Source organism: Haliotis rufescens, unplaced genomic scaffold, assembly GCF_023055435.1.
Source record: "Haliotis rufescens isolate VD_foot unplaced genomic scaffold, xgHalRufe1.0.p SCAF_2, whole genome shotgun sequence".
NCBI lineage: Eukaryota > Metazoa > Mollusca > Gastropoda > Lepetellida > Haliotidae > Haliotis > Haliotis rufescens.
This window is the reverse complement of record NW_025963890.1, coordinates 68,440,091-68,455,696: the sequence shown is the minus strand read 5'-3', so window position 1 is coordinate 68,455,696 and position 15,606 is coordinate 68,440,091. Positions and strand designations below refer to the sequence as shown.

At 38.5% G+C, this 15,606-nt stretch overlaps 1 protein-coding gene across 1 annotated transcript in view; it reads right to left on the bottom strand.

Moving 5' to 3' along the window:
- The window catches only part of LOC124113974, a 75,375-nt gene extending 63,970 nt beyond the window's left edge, over positions 1–11,405 (bottom strand). The window contains exon 1 of the mRNA XM_048400469.1: positions 11,317–11,405. Within this exon, the coding sequence (XP_048256426.1) occupies positions 11,317–11,371 (55 nt within the window). The 5' untranslated portion in view covers positions 11,372–11,405. The remainder of the gene's footprint in view (positions 1–11,316) is intronic.
- Positions 11,406–15,606: the final 4,201 nt, after the last annotated feature.

Genomic DNA, 15,606 nt, shown 5'->3' with positions numbered 1-15,606 from the left:
AATTAAATAATTTAAATATGAACGAAGAAGTCCATGTGTGAAACGATACGGGATTCAGATATGAATCGATACAGGTAAGTATACAATAAGTATCGTATTGTTTGGGAATATCATCAGTGGATCGGTTGACTGGTAAATCGTGACATCGGTGGTATATCAAGTAGATATGATTCAAATATAGACATAGCAAAACCTGCATCACGAAACACGTTCCTGATAAACCAAGCTCTTTTGGCGTCGTTTCGTGCAAAAGGATGTCATGAGTGAGTGATTGAGTATTGTTTAACTTTGTCTGAACAGTTTTTACGATGTCACTGAGTGTCAGCTTGATGTGGGAGGAAAGCCGGAAGCGACGTAGGTACAAAACAAGCAACATAAATAATCACGACGGGAATTCGAACCCACGATCATAAGTTTCTGACGTTAACGCATATCCGTGAGCCCTCATGGATTTGACAAGTTGTCGGTTACCGGAATAACATCAAATAGAAATGCAAAGAGTTTGTTTCTTGCTGTGAAATTCGTTTCGTCTATACAAAAACGACATTATGTATGAAATAATTATGAAATAAAGCAACAATAAAAGAAGTTTTAATAAGATAAAAGCAGCCCAAGGGCCCTTGCATCTTTGGTTTCAGAACAACCTGAGCTAACAAAAGACAACAGGGGTATAGACAAAAGGAGTATCACCATGTCTTCGTGTGCGTAGATTAATTCACTTAGTAAATATGCGCACCATTAATCGAAACAAGCAGCAACATAGCAATGCGATATTATCAATATGTTGCTTTGTCGCACTGTCGCGTTGTGGCGCATTTTAACGCCTTTTCCACGCATTTTACCTTGAAAAATATCGCCTCGCCGCATTTTCACCCTATGGTAAAATACAAAATATTATTCAAAGCGTGACAATGCAATCATTGTCGCATTGTCGCGCTTTGTTTAATTTTGGAGTTGGTTGCTTGTTCTTATAAGGGCGACGACGCGAGAATGTCCCTTCCATAGTCTCTCGCTGATGTGCATTAATCTGTCATGGGCCCTGAAGCGACTCTGTCCTACTGAACTGCATGACGACGTCCCGGTTTGTCAAGTGTACACACACGTGTGTGAAGGCGTGTGATACAGCTCCTCAACAAATTAAACACTGAAGTATGTTTAAACAAAATCCTAATACCTATGTGTGTATAATGGCTTATATAAGGAACAGAATAAACAGTCAGGTTTTGCTTTAAGTTTACTCGAGGCAATGGGTCGTTTGTATATTGGATAACATATTTACTTAAGTGTGTGTTTTGAACGTGGGCATGTTCAGCATCTTTTATATCTTTTGTTTATTGTATATAGCTTTCCTTCCCCACTGATATAGAAATTGTGACCATGCATCAGACATTAACGTCCTGATTCCTTCTTATCTCAATTGCATTGCTTCACAAGTAGCTAACAACACTTGAAACTGTTCAAATATACTTCTCGGATGTACAGTATAGCAATATAACAGTGTCGGATTCATGGGATAACGCGGGGTGGGGGGGATTTGGCCACATGCACATTTTGTTTAACATCTGATGACATTCTGGGTAATCTATACCCAGCTGAATCCCTGTGACCTGTTCTCTGAAGTGACTTTTGTCACACAAAATTTGCATTTCAACACGCAAAGGTTTCCTCACGCGAAGGTATCCACGCGTGACGGTAATCCGAGTACGAGTAATCTGCACGGCTGGTATCCACACAATAACAAGCCTGTTGATTCCCTCGTGACAGTCAATCGGGAAGTAATGTCGGATGGTGAGACGCGGCGAGTCAACCTTCCCACTATCGACGCGAGTAAACATAAAAGACTAGATTTGTGTTTTATTAGTGATGATAGATTTTAATTGTATTTGTATCGCGTTTACAGTACATCAGTAAAACTTCAAATGTAGACATAGAGAGGACATTTCCAAATGTGACGGATTAGTGACAAGAATCATGTCTAGTTCCCTATTTTGACTTGTACCATATGTTCCCGTGTTTCTTCAGATGAACAGTTGACTTGCCTTTGCATGTGTTTGTGATGGTTACCACAGACGGGGCAGGTTACGCTCACCTTTTCGCAAACATGCAGTTCAATTCACTCTGCCTTTGGCAGGGTTTCTTAGGAATATGAAAGGGCGTTGTCGCTTTTATTTATACACAAATTGATTAGAGCAGACACTATATCTCAGCTTGAACGCTTTACATGTACGCTTTATGCTCGTGAGATATATGTATTAAGGCATTGGAGTATTTAATAAGAATCGTGTTTTTATGATAAAAAACCATACAACAAATAAGGATTGAAATATCCTAGTAAACAATGATTGGGTACCAGGACCTAAATTTCGTGATGAACGGACTACACTCATCGGCATGTGGTGCCTGAAAAACTGTTTGGATGTATCGTGAAAGAATCGTTTCACATCATTATCAGAGAGCAACAAGGGAATGCACTTATGACCCTCAGCGTCAAAAGAATTAGCAGATGCATGCGCATGCTTGAAACTGGAGAAACACATCGTCATGTTGATGTCAGCCAGAGTCTGATCAGCAGGGCATGGAATCGATGCCCGACGTATGGATTAGGTACCAAAGCAACATGCAAGTGGCCGACAGCGGGAAGGCGTCATCGCTTCGTGACTGTCACCACAATAAGAAATGACCTGCGAAATACCAGTCGCATTAACGTTTCTACTTGGTGTTTTATCGTCTCTGTGAGGTTGGGCTCCGGTCACGGAAGGAATGCATTTGTGTCCCACTGACTCGACATATCACAGGCAGACACGTATGGATTGGGCGGGAGATCATTATCAGTTGGACAGACCAAGACTGGGCTCCAATTCGTTTCAGTGATGGATGTGTACGTGAAACCGTATGCTTGTGCAGTCGTTATCCTTATTGACGATAACGTTCAATTTCATCGTGCCAGGGTCGTTGAAGTCGAACAGGAGACCATTCATTGTCCTCGTGGAGTGGCCAGCCAGGTCACCAGTGATCAACCCTATAGAACACATGTAGAACGAGCTGCAAATTGCCCTCTCACGATGGACACATAGATAACTTTAGGCGCCCTGTCCTTCCGGCAAGTCAGGAACTCAGCAATGGCCTTAATGAAGAGTGGAATAATACAATCTTCCCTTGCAACCATCCAGACGATTACGGACGATTGGGAGCATGAGACGACTGTTTCAGGCTGTGCTACTTAAGCGCTACTGATTGTTTGGGATTTGTTTGTTTTTGTTGTTTTTGTTGTTTTTGTTTTGATTTGTTGTCTGTGTGTGTTTGTTTTGGTGTTGTTGTTTTGTTGTTGTTGTATTTTTATATTTATTTACGTCACACGGTAAGTGATGTGTCAGTCGGAGAGTGACAGTAGCCAATTTATATTCAACTGAAATCTCTTTCTTATACAGTGGCGAAGCAACATATACGCAAAACAACAATTGTTTTTAATTGCCTTTCGCTGCAATCCATCGGTCTGTCTGCAAGAGTAACTGCCCTTTGTCAAAGGGAAGCAACTCTAACCCTAGTCTATGAGACGTCACGTCACGGCCACGGTCAGACGTTGTTGACAGTCGGTCTGTCCTGTCATAACGTTTAGAAGTGTAGTCAGATGTACACACAGCGACAAAACGAACAAAGTAACAATTCAAACATATTTCGGCCAAATCCAACTATTTTATTTTGTGGAGAAAGGTTCAAGCCGCAGAGGTCTACAAGCACAGATATGGCTACTGATCCCGCTTGGCTAGGCCTCGTGCCCTCGCAAATTTGTGTCGAAATCTATATCTCCAAAGATTCCAAAACTTATAAAATGCCTTAGCTACGTCACAGTTAGTTGTCACATTATAATTATCTAGGACGATAGATAAATGCGCCCAGGGATCGAACTACAGCCACAACGATTACAAATGTGCATAAACACGTCCGTGAAGGAACTAAATCTGTGAGAGAGAAGGTTGTCAGATATCTGAAATTCGATGCATTAAGTAGGGATGTCATGATACTTTGTTTACGACACGATACGTATCGCGATACTTCATTTCTTGCAATTATGGGTAAATCTATATATTTCACAGGGCATAAACACGATTAATAAGACTTGAAACTTCCACGATATCTAGCATCATATTTGAAATATATATACAAATGTTTATTTCAATCAATAATCTATAACACATTAAACTAGAGTGGCAACATAATAATTTTCTATTAATAAATACAATAGCAAATTTCCTGTTCGCAAAAAGTCTGCACACGAAATTAAATAAATTAAATATGAATGAACAGGCCCATGTGTGAAACGATACGGGATTAAGATATGAATCGATACAGGTAAGTATCGTTTGGGCATATTATCGATGCATTGGTAAATCGTGACATCCCTGGTATTATGTATATAGGATTTAAATATAGACATCGCAAACACTTATTGTGAAATACGTTCCTGGTATATCTAGCTCTCTTGGCGTTACACAGGTATCTTCATCTCCATGCGACAATGCGACACATGGCCATAATGACGCATTGTCGCGCTTTGTTTAATTTTGCAACTGTTTGCTTGTTCTTATAAGGGCGACGACGCGACAATGTCCCTTCCATAATCTCTCGCTGAAGTGCATTAATCTGCCTTGGGCGCTGAAGCGACTCTGTCCTACTGAACTGAACGGTTTGTCAGGTGTACACACACGTGTGAAGGCGTGTGATACAGCACCTCAAAAAATTAAACACTGAAGTATGTTTGAACAATATACTGATACCTATGACTGGATGTTTATGTGGGTACAATAGTGTCAATACAAGGAACAGAATAAACAGTCAGGTTTTGCTTTAAGTTTACTTAAGGCAATGGCTCGTTTGTATATTGATAACATATTTACTTAGGGTGTGTTGAACGTGGGCATGTTGACGGCAAACGGTATCTTTTGTTTATTGTATATAGCTTTCCTTCCCTACAAACATGAAAATTGTGACCATGCATCAGACACCAAAGTCCTGATTCCTACTTATCTCAATTACATGGCTTTAAAAATATTTAACAACACTTGAAGCTGTTCCAATATGTTTCTCCCATGTTAAGTATAGCAATATGACAGAGTGAATGAATGACTTTATTTCGTAAGGGGGCCACCGGCCCATTTTACATTGTTCATTAATGGAGCGCCAGATGATAATAGAGTATATAAAAATAACAATGGTAAAAAAATAGAGCAGATCATACTAAAAAGATCATTTCTTGTCCACAGGGGTTTGTCCCAACCGATTACTTTATATGAAATTGTTTACAGTGCATAAATAAACAATGAAGCTTTGGAAAGTATCGGTACTTATTTACAAAAGAGTTTGTCACAGTAGATAAGTACATAAATTCTGTTTACAGTGTATATATGAGCAATAAAGTTTGAAAAGTAAAGCAGAAAAGTAAATCCTACAAGAAGCATCAGTTCTTGTTTACAAAGCGTCTATTTCACCCGACCACTGGGGACTGAATTATTGAAAGCCATTATCAAATATGTAGTGAGTATCAACCCAAATACCTGTGGTTTCCTCTTCATACATGTTCTTATTAATCATTGGTTAAGAACTTTTCCCTTTTCTTAAATGCAAGAAAAATAAATTTTCCTATGCTGTTTAACATTGTGGTGTTAGAAGATACAAATAAACTATGAAGCTTTTGCTCTGTAGGACAGTGGTGATAATAACTAGGTTAAATGTGATTGTCTCAAATCCGAATAGAAGTTACATTCAAGACAAAAATGAAACTCTGTTTCTACGGTGGGAATAACACAAAAAGGACAGAGACGTTTATGTCTCGCCAAACCCAGCTTTCTGCCTGCCTCTGTCGGGGGAGTATTTGCCACACACATTTTGTTAAAAAATAATATATAATATGTAATAAAGGTTTACATATAGTGTTTGCTTTTGGGTGGACACCACGCACCCAACCCCCCACTACCCCAATCATGGATCTGCCCCTGATATAACGTAATCTGTATATAATTCGGAATGTCAGTTGTGTCGTTTGCACTTGAATAATGCAAGCCGGCAAACCTGTTTTTCCAGTTTGAAGACTTTTGTAATAGAGACACATTGATCTTTACAGGTCAACGAGTCTCCATTACAAACCTGATACAAAGCAGTTCACGAATGATCAGTAGGTAATCTATACCTAGCCGAATCCCTGTGACCTGTTCTGTGAAGTGACTTTTGTGACACAAAATTTGCATTTCAATTTGCCCTTTCTACGCACAGACGTATTCACGACTAACCGTAATCCGAGTATGAGTATTCTATCACGACTTTGACCACAAAGTGCAATTAATTGAGACCATGAAAACTTCAGTGTCAGACTTGGAGAAAAGTGTCAACTTTATGAATTTGCAGTTTGAAGATTGGCGGAAAGAGAAAGCGGAACTAGAAGAAAAAATAAAAGATGTACAGGACAACTTACAGTCTAAGAATTTCGAATCATTGCAGTTTCATCAGTTGCAATTGAAAGAAGGAGTGATCTACAGGTGCGTTCAATGGCCGCAAATTTACTATTCATGAACATCCCTGGAACAAGCTCCCCTAAAGAAGATACAACCACTGTCTTGACTGACTTCATTAAACAAAAAAATGATATATCTGATGCTCCTATAGAGAAAGTTTACCGTCTGGGGGATTCAAGGGAGGTAATCCCAAGCCCAGACCAATCATTGCCCGATTTCGGTCAGTCAAAGATAGAGACGAGGTGAGATACGCTGCATATGGAAAGTTGAAAGGTTCTCCATACACAGTTACAGAGCAGTTCCCTGATGCCGTGAGAGCGTACCGGAAGTTGTTTCTGTACCCTTTGATGAGACAAGCCAGAACAGATAACAAGAAGTGCTGTATTGTCGTGGACAGAATCTACATTGATGGCAAACAGTTCTTTCCGGATACCTCTCCCCCATACCGACCACCCCCACCCAGGAAAGAGTTCATCATGGCCACCCGTTCTCCACTCAGTGTACACCCTTCAATGGATACCTCGAACCCGAGAACATAGGACACTCACAGCGGACACTACTCACAGCCTGCTGTCAATGCTGAACAATCAGAAAACCAATCTAATAGAAATAATAACTTGCCCTTGGTTTACCATAATACAAGTGTTAATACAATCTTTGATACCAGTAGCTTGGATGAAAGAAATGGATTAATATCCAGTGAAGTAAGTGTACAAAGTAACCCCGATAACAAAAAATTGAAAGTTATATCTCTAAATGTTTGTGGATTTCGTAGTAAGTTAAACTACCAAAGTTTCATAAACTTCTCAATTCCTGTGATATTATTGGTCTATAAGAACCCAAAACAGATGAGTTGGATGTTAGTATAAACCCTATAAGATTATACTGTTATTCTCCAAAATAGAAACACGACAGGTCGAAGGTCAGGAGGTTTGGGAATTCTCATTCAAAATGAAATAGCACCTTATGTTACTGTTGTCCAATCTGACAATGATATATCCTTATGGATACATATCAATAAGGTAATGCTAAGTACAGATATATCTTTGTATTGGATTTGTTTATATCCCACCTGTTAACTCCAGGTACGCAAGCGACAGTCATTTTCAGGATTTGTCAAGTGATATTCTTAATATACGAGACATTACAAGATATTTCTATCTTTTAGGAGATTTTAATGCCCATACGAGTATTCTTGAAGATACCTGTGTCATCAACACCACTGTTAGCCATTCCATTGGTGTAGATGACTCTGAGATGGAGTACTTTAATAATAATGATATTTTTTAATTAAACGACGTGTCGCCAATAAGAGTCTCTCAAGACAGGTCTGAACCAAATAGACATGGTCGTAAACTCATTGAAATGTGTAAAACTTTACCACTTCTTATATTAAACGGAAGATTGGGAAAAGATAAAAAAACATCGGTGCTGTCACCTGTAAAGACTGTAGTGTTATTGATTATGTCGTGTCATCGTATGAAGCTGTCCCTTTAACCAAAGACTTTCAAATCTTGGACTTCGACTGTTTATATAGTGATGCTCATTGTCCCCTCCAGCTGACTTTACTACCTGAGGTACAGGCAGCTGACACCTGGCAAGAGCTACCTGACACACCTTCTAACGAGGGAAAGCCACGACGATTCGATATGGACAAACGACAACAGTTCGTGACAGGTGTTGACCTCGCGCGCATCAACAGCATGACAGAAAAAGCACGTGGGTGTTATCGATAATGTTGTATCAGAGCTAACCACATTGTTTGTGAATACAGCTGGTGATGTGTTCGGTACTAAAAAAAACAGCTCATAAGTTCAAGCCTAAAAATAACTTTCATAAATGGTATGACCAAGACTGTCGTAATATGAAAAGAATATACAGGGGGAAAAAAGAAAATTTAAAGTTTCAAAAAACTCTCTAGATAAGGTTGTGTTACAACAAGTTAATAAAGACTACAAAAGAATCTTAAAGGAAAAGTATTTAAATCATGTGCATTTTATGAAAGGCAAGTTTTCTTATATGGCCCATCACGATGTGAAAGGTTTTTGGAAATATTTTAAAGATAATCCTGGCCCTAGCTCCAAGAATGTCTCATTTGATGAACTTTATAATTACTTTAAAGACATTAATAGTGCTACAGCTGAAAGTGACTGTTTTGTAACACAGCCAAACGACATTGATAATGATCTCAACAAATGCTTTGACACTAAAGAAATAGAAGAAGCAATTAATAAACTTAAAAATAAGAAAGCATCAGGTATAGACATGATTGAAAATGAATATATTATTTCAACCAAATCTATTCTTTTAAAACTGTATTGCGAACTGTTTAATCTAATTTTACAGACAGGGCATTTGCCTGAACCCTGGTTAATGGGAATGATCAAACCAATTTATAAGAAAACGGGGGATGTTTCCAAACCAGAAAACTATAGACCAATAACCATTTTATCCTGTCTAGGGAAATTGTTTACAAGTGTTATTAATCTGCGTTTAACACGTTATGTTGAAAGTAATGAAATACTATCTGAAGCTCAAGCCGGATTCCGTAAAGGATACTCTACTGTTGATAATGTCTACGTTTTGAACAGTGTCACTGAACTATTGACATATTCAGGTAAAAAAATATTTTGTGATTTTGTCGATTTCCAAAAAACCTTTGATAATGTGTGGAGGAACGGACTGTGGCTTAAACTTGTAAGCTATGCTATTTCAGGAAAATTATTTACTCTTATAAGGAATATGTACAATGATATTAAGTCATGTATTTGTCTAAACGGTCAAATATCTGTTTTTTTCAACTGTGATAATGGTGTCCGTCAAGGAGAAAATCTGTCGCCTTTGTAATTTGCTATTTTTTTAACGACATAGAAACCTATTTGCAATCTAATAATTGTGATGGTATCAACATTGGTACACTTAAACTTTTCCTTCTTTTAAACGCTGATGATACGGTGCTATTTGCTGAATCCCCTCAAGGTCTACAGCACTGTTTAGATAATTTCGAGAAATACTGCACTGAATGGAAACTCAAGATAAATATGCGAAAAACAAAGGTTATTATCTTTGGCACTGCAATTATTCTGCGTAAGAAAAAGTATGTTTTTAAAATTCATAATGTTGAACGAGATAATTGTGATTGTTACACTTATCTACATGTAGGTATAAAGTTTCACATGAACCGAAAATTTAACCAAGCCATAATATCTCTTAAGGAACAAGGACTTAAAGCTATGTATTATTTGTTATCCAAAGCTAGAAACTTAAATCTACCATTAGATTGTTTATTTAATGCGTTCGAAAACATGGTTGTCCCAATTCTTCTATACTGTTGTGAAGTCTGGGGTTTTACAGACTTTTCTATCATTGAAAATGTCCACAAGTTATTTTTAAAATTAAGTTTAAGATTACGTAAGAGCACACCCACTTATATGCTATATGGCGAGACAGGTCGCCTACCACTCGATATTATTGTTAAAAAACGAGTATTGGCCTTTTGGTGCAACCTGATATTGCCACAAAATGTAAATAAGCTCTCTGTTGTCATGTATAAGACTTTATATCAAAAACACTGTAATAACATTTTTCATTCACCTTGGTTGTTATATGTCAAAAACATTCTGGATCGCTGTGGTTTAAGTTATGTTTGGCACAATCAGACAGTAAACAGTAAAGAGTTATTATTAAATCTAGTGGAACACAGATTAAAGGACAATTTTCTTCAAAACTGGCACAGTGCCCAAACGGCATCATCAAAAGGTTTATTTTATAGTTGTATAAAACCCAACTTAAGTCTAGAACAATATTTATCTTAGAGTGTAAATATCTCCATTCCCTTGCTAAAATTTCGAACAACCAATCATTTTCTACCTGTAGAAACAGGAAGGTGGAACAATATACCATTTGGAAGACGACTGTGTCATTTATGCAATTCCTCTGTGGGAGATGAATACAACTACCTGCTCAAATGTCGATATTTTAATATGAACGAGAGCAATATCTCCAAGAATATTACTATTTTTATCCAAACTATTACAAGCTTCAACATTTAATGACTTGCCCAAAGATTTATACTGTAAGAAAATTGAGTAAATTCATCCATTGTATATTTAATGCTGTAAACATATATCAACAGCCTCTGTAATATATTTGCTACATATTGTAACTGTACACCATGTACCGCTGTGAGCGGTCTTATTGGAATAAAAGATGATGATGATGATGATGGTATCCATACAATAACAAGCCTGTTGATTTAACCGTGACAGTCAATCAGGAAGTAATGTAGGGTGGCGAGACGCGGCGAGTCAACCTTTCCCACTATCGACGCGAGCAAACATTAAAGGCTAGATGTGTGTTCAACTAGTGATGACAGGGTCTAAATGTGGGTGTATCTCGGCTACCGTGCCCCCGTCAGGCCACAGTGGTCGCGTTAGTGATACAATGAACGTACAAGCTTGTCTGTTATATAGGTGAGGGGTAATAGGGTTTAGCCTCGCGTGCCAGATAATTGTACTTATAGTGCTATCCCACTTAGATACCATGCCGCGGTTTAACTTGAATACCCCACTCAGACACACTACACTGACACCTAACCGACCAGTCTTTGCTTTAGCCGCTTAATGCCGAGCGCCAGACAGGGTAGCAACAAGTACCATATTTTAACGTCTTTAGTTCAACAATGACAATGTTGTCCGATATACCATTCGGTACACGTGTCTCAACGAATGTGTAAAAGTAGAACTCATTAATGAACAATGATACTCAAATATCTTGTGATCAATCTCGTGTAGGTAAAGAATGCACTTACCTGCTGCGAGACTCAGACTGGTCACCAAAAACACAACCCTAGCCCACAGCGCCATTGTGACACTGGCGCACAAACCAGGAAGAATATTACGTTTCTATTTAGATCTGTTCATTGTGAACCACCAAGAAGTGAATTCTGTTGGACAAATGTGACTGATATTTATGACACCAAACGTTTCACATGACACACAAACTATCTATTGACATTTGATGTGCCCAAATAACCGAAACGATATGCTTAGTAAAATGAACAAAAATAGCGTTTTAAAAAAGATAGTTGCTGTTTGGGTTTGTCTGTATGAAAGAAGTAGATCAGGCATGGCAACACACATATTTACATGTAATTTAATGTATGGCTCGTAACACGTCAAACATGCATACATTCCCCAGGAAAAAGGCTTCATCGAGTGCACTTCCCCATAACCAGGTGAAGTCATGTGTCAGCCTCGCATGAGTACAACGATGCATGTTCCTTCTACTTTGATGTTGTCACATTGTCTCCCGTAGTATGCCAGGGTGTCAACCTGTTGCTAGTTGGTTATTATTTAATCGATTTCTTTGCAGAATAGGTCCAAGGGGTTCTCGTAGTTTATATAAAATCAGTAAATGGGCATCCAATGTTTACAACGTGAGGTGTGACTGACTGTTGCTCATGATGTCAACCACTGGTTGGCTAGTCCAGACTATTATGTACATTGTGATAATTACATTCACGTATTTGTTTTAAACACGTTTGGAAAAAACAATAATGATGAACAATTTGTGAATAAACTAAAAATGAAAAGGGGTTAAGAGGAAGTACGGAAATATGAAAATGTCAGTCACTATATACTGAACAGAAGGTTTATCCACCGTTACGGTGAAGGAGAACACACGAGGATTCTGCTCACGAGCCGACAGTTACGACAATTAGCTCTAATTTTAGACATGTTTATTCTTTGACAAAACATAAATGACAACTGATTGTGGTTTGTATTCATACTTTGTGAGTCGCTCTTGTGTGATACGTGTGTAATGTATCAAATGCTGCTGACGCACGTTCTCTGTCACAAGTTGTTCAGTACATGGTTTACAATTTCGTGGGGCCCTTAGCAAGTATTTTATAAATCGCTAGCACGTTTTGAGAACATGACATGTAGAGCCCGGGACAAGGATACATGTGTTTCAGGTTGTTGTTGTTTCACATTTCTCATAAAGGGTTATCGCATTACTTTGACATGAATATTGTTTAAGTTAACATTGTTTTACAACCACACAATACATATTACTTTTTTAGCCTCATAATATTATAAAATATTTATAACAATTATTTAATTTAGTTATTTCACACAGTGTACATATCGCTGTCGCCGAGTGCACGGCCTCCATCATACGATGCGGGTTCGCGTCGATGTAGATATAATTTTCTCTAAGATTGAAGTCAAAGCATTAAATGACATGTGGTTTCAAGATGACCAGGGCATAGATAATTGACAACGAACTGTCCTTTATAGGAAAATAATGGGTTGTGTCAACAATAGGGTGATGCCACACATGCGATTTAAAAGAAATGGATCCCCACTTCGTGTCATTCAGCTACGGTAAGGGAGGCACAAGATATTTACTCTTCAGTCTTGATTCAAGTTTTGCCACAGCCAGCCTTCATGTGTCAAGATGAAGTAATTACATGTTAATGATATTAGATAGGAAAGTGTATTTTAACATTTTATATAACTCAACCTTTCGCTCACAGAAAACAATCCTCAAATCTATGGGGCACGGGTGGCCCACTCGTCCGAGGCGGCCCGATTCGCTGTGCAGGGTTGCGTCCCTTGGGCACACCAGAAACCTATGATTGTGGGTTCGAATCCCGGTTCGCCCAGATTATGTTTCTAGGTTTGTCAACACCATACCGGTGCTCGTGGGTTTTACCGAAGTGGTAAACGTAGGAGACCTGCATCACTTCGGGCTTTCCTCACACATTAAGCTGACACGCTTATAATTGGAATACTGTTAAAAGCGGTGTTAAACCCAACCCAGTCACTCAATCCTTAAATCCTTCACTGTTGATATTAAGACAAAATAAATAATTCATACGGTTATACAAGACATGTTACTGAAACACGGGCAGCATGGAATATGTACGTGGGCAGGTGGACAGATGTGAAGGTGCAAGTTTATGATTAAATGTCCGATGTTCAAAAATGCAAAGAAGCCTGACAATTCGAGTTGTGGTACACGTATTGCAACAGGGGGCTGAAATGGCTTTGAAAACAAAGCTGTAAGAAATTCAATTTTTCTGGTTCTTTCTAAGTTCAAAAACAGTAACGGTAAACAACCGTTCCGAGCAATATCCAGAAGAACGGCCACTTCATGCATTAAGATATGTTTGGTGCAATTCGTGAATTGAATTGATCGCCAGTATTCCGAGAATGTCATATTTCGAGGAAAGATGAGGATAGACTGGTTAAAATGTGTCGGCTGAGTGACAGTGTGATATCGGGCCCATCGCTGATAGTTTATGCTTGAACCGGATTTAAATATTTACAGGGAGCCGTGATATGCCTTGATGTGCTGGATGTATCGCAATGTCACTCATGATGTGATTATTACAAGCGCATTGCCTGTCTATTGTGTACATAACTATACACGGTCGATGTTATAACTACTGCTGGCATTTCTACACGGTGTCAGCTACGCTATCAAAATGTTAAAACTAAATGTATCATGTCATTATCATTTTGTCAGAAATAATATAGGTTTGCTGCGAGTTCTTATTACTGCCTAAGTATATTTGCATAAGCGATAACACCAAGTGTCCGGTATGCTACAGTTTCAGTGTCGCACGCTGGGCCGACCAGGAAGAAAGGGTGAATCATTATCTGACGTCCACGGTCTAATTCTGTACAAGAGTGTGTTGGATCAGGAAGCTACGTACATAATTAAGACAGGAGATCATCACTGTGTTGAGTTTTGTTTTGAAATCGGTTCTCGTGTTGTCATCCATCTAACAAGGAAGATGCGTACGATTACAGTCGATGCAAAACATACATGCTGTATTCAGAAATAATATTAATGTAGTAGCTTGAACACAAGTGTTTCTGATGAAAAGAACACGTGTATTTACCAGCGTTACTTTCATGTAACAATGAAGTGATATTTATGGGTAATATTTTGTCACTTTTTACAATATCAACCTGAGACTCCCATACCATTCCTAGACCCTAATATCAGCCCAATACTTCTGTATCAGTCCCAGACTTCTGTATCAGCCCCGGACTTCTGTATCAGCCCAAAGCTTCTGTATCAGTTCCAGACGTCTGTATCAGCCCAAGGCTTCTGTATCAGTCCCAGACTTCCGTATCAGCCCAAGGCTTCTGTATAAGTTCCAGACGTCTGTATCAGCCCAAGGCTTCTGTATCAGTCCAGAACTTCTGTATCAGCCCAAGGCTTCTGTATCAATCCCAGACTTCCGTATCAGCCCAAGGCTTCTGTATCAGTTCCAGACGTCTGTATCAGCCCAAGGCTTTTGTATCAGTCCCAGACTTCTATATCAGCCGAAAACATCTATATCATCCCCAGACTTCTGTATCAGTCCCATACTTCTGTATCAGTCTAAGGCGTCTGCATCAGTCAAAGACTTCTGTACCAGTCAAAGACTGCTGCATCAGCCCAAGGCTTCTGAATCAGTCCAAGTCGACAAAGTTAGTCTGTATTCACAATTTATATATACTTACTGATGGTTATATTATTAGTATAAGAAGTAATATGACTAACACTAGCTGTAGTAACACAGTAAGTTATTGAGCAACTTCCTTTCCTATAGATTTGTGTATATTTCAAATTTCATTGGAGATGTGACGTCAGTCTAGAAACAAAATTAGAGCGAATAAGTGTGAAATGAAACTATGCAGAAACATTAATTTGGACTGGTGTCAGGTACCTTTTAAGCTTAAGGGCAATACATTCATCACACGCATTCATGGAATGCTATAGTGCCATAAAATCAATGAAATTCAGTGTACTTGCGGAAAGTCCAAACGAAATGTTTCTGCCCAAACTGAATCAGATATGTACTATGCTATCAAATCCAACACAATCTATTCGAAACTATAAAAAAGATATCAATACATTTTTCTCGAATAAAGGAGTTGACATAATAGAAAAAGGGTTTAAATTGTTCAAAGCTATGATAAGGATTGCTGCCAGCTCTAAAGTTGACATGTTTTTGACGAGCTATATCTGCAATGTCAAAATCTATACGTTAATGTTAAAGGACCTTAAGTTCAACTTTCAAATTTGGGGAATTTTG